This window comes from Gossypium hirsutum, chromosome A01 (genome assembly GCF_007990345.1).
Source record: "Gossypium hirsutum isolate 1008001.06 chromosome A01, Gossypium_hirsutum_v2.1, whole genome shotgun sequence".
NCBI classification, from domain to species: domain Eukaryota; kingdom Viridiplantae; phylum Streptophyta; class Magnoliopsida; order Malvales; family Malvaceae; genus Gossypium; species Gossypium hirsutum.
Window position 1 is genome coordinate 114,603,234 of NC_053424.1, and position 6,712 is coordinate 114,609,945.

The following is a 6,712-nucleotide window of genomic DNA, read 5'->3' on the forward strand; positions in this document are numbered from 1 at the left end:
CAGTTCTTGCACAGATGGATCTGGAGGATGCCCTGCTAGGGATAGATAAGATGCCTTCGACATTAACAGATGAAGAGAAGAAGCGTTAGGATCGAAAGGCATTAACACAATTACATCTGCATTTGTCCAACGAAATTTTGCAGGATGTGATGAAAGAGAAAACTGCTGCTGCATTATGGAAGAGGTTAGAACAAATATGTATGTTGAAAACTCTAACAAGCAAGTTGCATATGAAACAGCGTCTTTATGCTCATCGTTTGGAGGAAGGTGCGTTTGTACACGAACACTTAACAGTGTTTAAAGAAATTCTCTCAAACTTAGAGGCCATGGAGGTTCAGTATGATAAGGAAGATCTAGAGTTGATTCTACTTTGTTCGTTGCCCCCGTCTTATTCAACCTTTAGAGACACGATTTTATATAGCCGCTAGTCTCTCACAGTTGATGAGGTTTATGATTCTTTAACCTCGTATGATAAGATGAAGCATCTTGTGGTTAAACCCGACTCTCAGGGAGAGGGTCTCATTGTTCGTGAGAGACAAGATCGGAATGCTGATGATGATCGTGGTAGGACACAGGAACGGAATCCTCGTGGTAAAGCTAAGGGTAGATCAAAGTCTTTAAACAGAGGTAAAACTTGTAACTTCTGCAAGAAGAAAGGGCACATTAAATCTGAGTGCTATAAGCTACAAAATAAGATTAAAAGGGAGGCTGCGAATCAAAAGGGAAAACAACCAGAAAATTCCGGTGAAGCTGAGTACATGGCGATTATTGAGGCTTGTAAAGAAGCTATTTGGTTGAAGGGACTATTTAGTACACTCAATGAAGACCTTCAAATCAGCACAGTATTTTGTGACAGTCAGAGTGCCATCTTTCTTACAAAAGATCAAATGTTTCATGAGAGAACAAAACACATTGATATTCGGTATCATTTTGTTCATGATATTATTGCCCGTGGTGATATTGTTGTGAGCAAAATTAGTACTCATGAAAATCCTGCAGATATGATGACTAAGTCACTTCCTATAACCAAGTTTGAGCATTACTTAGACTTGGTTTGTGTTCATTGTTGAAGTTAAACCCTTAAGGGGTTTTATGGAAGAGGTGGAGAACTTGTTTATTGAAAGTTCGCGATGAAGAACTTGTTCGTTGAGAATTTGTGTCAAGGTGGAGATTGTTAGAATTAAGTGACCCAAATTCTTATTTAAATAAAATACAATGGAAAATAAAATAAAAGTAAAATACATATAGAACTACACTTCTTTTATTTTTATTTTAGAATAAGGTTTTTAAACCTTATTAAACTCCATCTATTTTATATTGATTAGGATAAGGTGTTTCAATCCTACTAGAATATGGCTTTGCAAGCCTTTAAATAGACATAGTCTATTCCTCTTGTATTTGATTCAAATTTTTCGACATAATGAATTTTCTTCTCATTTACCCGTGGTTTTTTCCCAAAAGGGTTTCCACGTAAAATTTGTGTGTTCTTTATTTTATTTATTTTATTTTATTTTATTTTTCACATTTATTTTTGTCTTTTTTAAATACAATTTAAGAATATATAACAAAATCTCAATTCACTTATAGAGTTAAAACTTTTCACTACCAATATATCAAATAATTATCCTTCCATAACCAAGTGAGATAGAATATTATGAATTTATGATATACACTTACTTCCAAAAGGAATTTATATCCAATACAATAATCATTATTATTCAAACGTATAGGATTTACAGACTGAGTCTTAACTCAATTGCTATGGGTATTGTTGCCAATGTAAGAAAACGTTGGTTTGAGTGCACTAAAACGCATTATCTTTTTATTTATAAATTGGAGAGAAGTAGAACCAAACCATACAAATCTTACTAATAACCGTTTTATAGTTCATATTTGATATTCAAGATTACCTCTATTAAAAATGTCTTTAAAATTAAATTATTTGAACTTTGAGGCTGCTCCTCTTTAACAATACAATTTTACTTCTTTCTTTTTTATTTCTTTTTTGAATGCATTGTGCTTCACTATTGCACCCATCGTTTTTAGTTAGTTGATGTTTCTCTTGACAATTTGCCTTGCTTTAAAAATCTAAATCCTCTTGGAAATGAGATGATCGGCATTCAAATACAGGCTGATCGAAAAACATTCAAAGGAAAACGACACTTTATTACAACAATTAATCTAACAAGTCCTACATCCAAAGTGATCCAGCTCCCACAGATTCCACTCACCAAAACAGCTCTCCCAGCAAAAAAGATGGAAACTTCACACAAATTACAAGTCCTGCACATACTTCTTTTTTTTACTGCAATTTGATACGATCAAGACTTTCCGACACCGTTCTCATCCTAGGTCGCATCTCCGGATCAAGTTCAGTGCAATTGAGTGCAATGTGAAATGCTGCAACCACTTGCTTTTTTGCATAAACTTCTGTTAGAAGTGTCGAGTCTATGATTTCAGACAAGGGACGTTCTTCTCGAAATGCTTTCCTCACAAGACCTTCCAATCCCTTCTCGTCGTTTTCTGGTCCAGCATCAGGAAGTTGGCCGGTTAAAACCTCCAATAGCACAATCCCGAATGAGTACACATCGCATTTCTGAGTAAACTTGCTTCCATATACTCGAGCCTCGGGTGCAAGGTAAGAATTAGGAGTTGAAATTCTTGAACCCACTGCAACAGTTTGGGTTGAGATCAACTTTTTGGTTATTGAACTGGCATATTTCGAAGTCCCAGAGACAAGGCGAGTGAGTCCAAATCCGGAGATGTAAGGCTGGAGTTCATTGTCAAGAAGTATTTTCGTCGATTTTAAATTGCCATGAACGTACTTTCGAGGGCTGGACTCATGGATGTACATTAAACCCCTTGCAGTTCCTTGAATAACTCTCAACCTTGCAGCCCAAGAAAGTGGCGGCAAATTATCGGTTGGTCCTCCTGCATTAAATTAAGAACCACATTAGAATGGCTAATAAATATAAATTGCATTCAAGATAATAACAATGCAAATATTGTGTAAGTGGTCCAGCTTTTATTAAATGTCATCATCAAAAATCATGATGCATAAATAAAAAATGCAGCTGACAGTCACCTTGATAGGGTCCATTCAATTTGTATGAGCATAAAAGTAGCAAGGACCACACTATGATATATCATATATGCTCTAAACTTGATAAAGTGAAAATGATTCCAATAAAAGGCATGCAAGACAACTCTTTTAAAAGAGAGACAAAATATATCACAGGCGAACCCAGGGCTGAGTTAATACATGACCGATGAGGACCAACAAACTCTCTAAATATATAGACTACTTGTGTGTGTGTGTGTGTGTATGTATAGGTCAGGAACTGAAGCAACATTTGAGTAAATGCATTAAAGCAAGAATGCTTCTATGTTAACCAATACACCGGTAAAAGTATCATGGAAGCCCTTTTACTAGGTGTGAAATTGCATTTTGACCCCTCTACTCAAAAAATAAGCAAATTAATCCCGTACATTAGATCAAAGAGCCAACCTGTCCTTTTTGTTAAAGAACCAAATAGTGGCATGTGGTCTCATGCTGAGATACAAGGACCAGTTTGTAAGGATAAAATTTTTAACAAAAGAACCAATTTACTATTTGACTAACTTACAAAGACTAATTTGCCCATTTTTTTTAGTAAATGAGGCAAAATGCAATCCAGCTCCAAGTACAAGGCCTCCATGGTATTTTTACCTTGATACACCTAATATATTAGATGATAAACTATATAATATTAAGGAAGATCATGTACTAGAAAATGAATACAGGTACATTCTAGACTTTTGGTCAAAAATACATTATAAAAGTGCCTCGAAAGCGTTATCATGCACAAAAACTCCGATCAATACTTTGACCCGATCATAACCTATGAGCAGAAAGTTGAAATTGAAGCACTAAAAGTTGTTTTTCTTCTGTTATAAACTACAATAACCAACAATTCTATCCACAATTAAGAGCTAAACCGGGATTTATCGACACAATGTCATCATGTACACAAAACAACTACTGTGCATAATGCAGATTCAGGGGTACATTCATAGCAAAACCATAAACCAACATTGAACTACAAAACATGTTCCACAAACATTGACATATGTTGTAGTACAAAATGAAAAAAGTCAAAGAGGGGAATGTTACCATGCAGTGCAGCATACAAGCTTCCATTACGGATGAAATCAGTGACCAGCAATTTCTCATCATTGGCATAATAGTAAGCTCTCAACCTTACAATATTGGGGTGATTAACTCTCCCAATAGCCTCTACTTCGGCCTCGAATTCTTTAAACTTCAATGGGGCATCGTCCTCGCTCAACCTCCTCACGGCAACAACCGTACTCCCCACCGTGCCGGATCCCCTCCCCGCCACCACTTTATACACTATCCCACTCCTACTTTTCCCCACTACATATGCGGATGCCCTTAACAAATCCTCTAGTTCTAAGGTAAACCCTTCATCAAGCACCATGAATTTACCGTTTTGTCCTTCTTCTTCAATCTCCTCCCTCTTTTTCTCTTTCCCCATTTTGTCCTCCCCGGTTTTCCATTTCCTCCGAACCAACCAAACAAGTACTGAAACCGCTCCGATCACCGCCGAAACGCCGGAGATCAAAGGAGCTGCCACCGACCCAATTTTCTCCTTGTCTTTATCTCCATTCCCATCGTAAAAAACAGGGGTTAAACCTTTGGGATTTTCTGGGTTTTCTTCAGGGTTTAAGATAGCTCTAGGGTTTTGAGCTTCAGGGCAAAGGTTCCCTAATGGAAACCCGCAAAGATTAGGATTTCCTGTAAATGCGGTGGGACCTTGGTTCACCAAAGAACCAACTTGAGGCACTTTCCCTGTTAAATTATTGTGCCTCAGATCCAAGCTTATCATAACCGGAAACTTTCCATAAGAAGCTGGAATTTCACCTGAAAACTTGTTGAAAGACAAATTCAAGGTCCCTCTCAAGCTTTTAAGCTCAACGAGTGACTCAGGGAGTGACCCATTGAGTGAGTTGGAGGAAAGGTCGAGGTGGGTTAAGTTTTTAAGTGATTTTATCTGTGGAGGAACTGATCCAGAAAGCGAGTTATGAGACAGGTCAATATAGACAAGGTTTGTGGCATTGAAGAGATGATACGGAATCAGTTTTGAGAAATTGTTTTGAGCAAGACTAAGGCGAGTCAACGAGTCGAGAAGACCGAGTTCCGATGGGATATAACCAGTTAACCCTTTGTTCGGAAGAAAGATCGAAGTGACTCGTTTCCGAGTACAACCGATTCCTAACCAGTGACATGGGGTTGCATCAGACTCGGACCAACTTTCAAGACATCGAGTTGGATCAGATTCCACAGCTGCCTTGAGAGCAAGAAGAGAAAGACCATCAGAATTAAGAGACGAAACCAATGAAGTAAACAAAAACAAAAAAGAAACAACTTTAAGAACTAAGCAAAACATCGTTTCGCCACTCTTTCTAACACTTCATTCGATCATTTAATCCAGAAAAAAAAAACCCAACTCAACTCAACGCAACGAGAAGTTGCAAAAGAAGAACAAGCGACAGGACAGTTGTCTGATGTGTGTGAAAGTGGGAGGGGAAAATGGGTTCTGTTTTGTATAAAAAATAAAAGTTTGAATTTCTTGGTGAACAGTGATTTTTCAAAAAAATTTATTAGTTTATTGAACATCAGTCACATTCTTGTTATCATGAAAATGAAAAAGAATACTGACAAATACCATCATTAAGTGGATGAGACATTGGAATATTAATGGTTTGATTTACCTCGAAAGTTGTTCTTTCTTTTCTTGATTCTCTAAATATTATAATAATAAGTAAGTTTTTGAAAACATTTTGAATTTTTGTCTTGGTGTTGGATGAAAGCAGATTGGATCCAGTTTTTTCATTAAAGGAATTTTCTTAAAAGAATTAAATGTTTTAACTTAATATCTAGCTAAATGGTGATTAGTATGTTTATTTTTTCGTCTTTTAATTTTAATTTTTTATTTTATTTTAAGTAGTTGAGTTTGAAAATACATGCCTAAATATTTTGCGAGAGATCTCTTCTAAATAACTGATATAACTATTAAAATCATAAGCATCGACATGTAAGTTTCAGATCCAAGTGGTAGTATCGGATCCCTTAGCTATTGTTTTTAAGAAATGGCCCGACTTAACCCGTTTTTCAAAAGAAGTTTTTACGGGATTCCTATCTATCAAAATTGTTACTTTTGGTTCCGGCAAACGAATAATCATTGAGTCCTCTTCTTTCTGGACAACACATACAAAGAGACCCGCCAACAGTCAGTAATTAATGAACTTATAAAATACGCTTATAAATAGTTTCTTTCTCTTCTATCTCTCATCTGTCTATCCATTTTTTATCTATCTATTTTTTCTTTAGTTATTCACTAGAGCAATTATGATCTAGAAGTCGATCTAGGGTAAGTGTTAGGATCTATTATGACATATCCATGAGGTGCTCAACGAACTTTTTTAATCTTATAAAACCTTTTTCAGAGTTTACTTACATTGGTGCAAAACCCATTTTTTTGTGCAACCGACATAGTGTATTCATATCTCAATTAAAAGTTCCGATATGGAGTTTTTTTTTGGTCTTACATAGATAGAACAAATAATATTACTTTATCCCAAATCACGTGCACATTCATTATTACGGGATAATCTAATATCGATATTTAGTCATTTGAGGGCTTTTTAT

The 6,712-nt window shown here is 36.0% G+C and overlaps 1 protein-coding gene across 1 annotated transcript; it reads right to left on the minus strand.

Annotated features, from left to right (window-relative positions):
• Window positions 1-2,145: 2,145 nt before the first annotated feature.
• On the minus strand, window positions 2,146-5,725 carry LOC121229575 (receptor protein kinase-like protein ZAR1). The gene is made up of 2 exons (XM_041114189.1): window positions 4,154-5,725; window positions 2,146-2,931 (listed from the first exon to the last, which is right to left on the minus strand). The coding sequence occupies exons 1-2, from the start codon at window positions 5,448-5,450 to the stop codon at window positions 2,303-2,305; spliced, it is 1,926 nt and encodes a 641-aa protein (XP_040970123.1). The 5' UTR covers window positions 5,451-5,725; the 3' UTR covers window positions 2,146-2,302.
• Window positions 5,726-6,712: the final 987 nt, after the last annotated feature.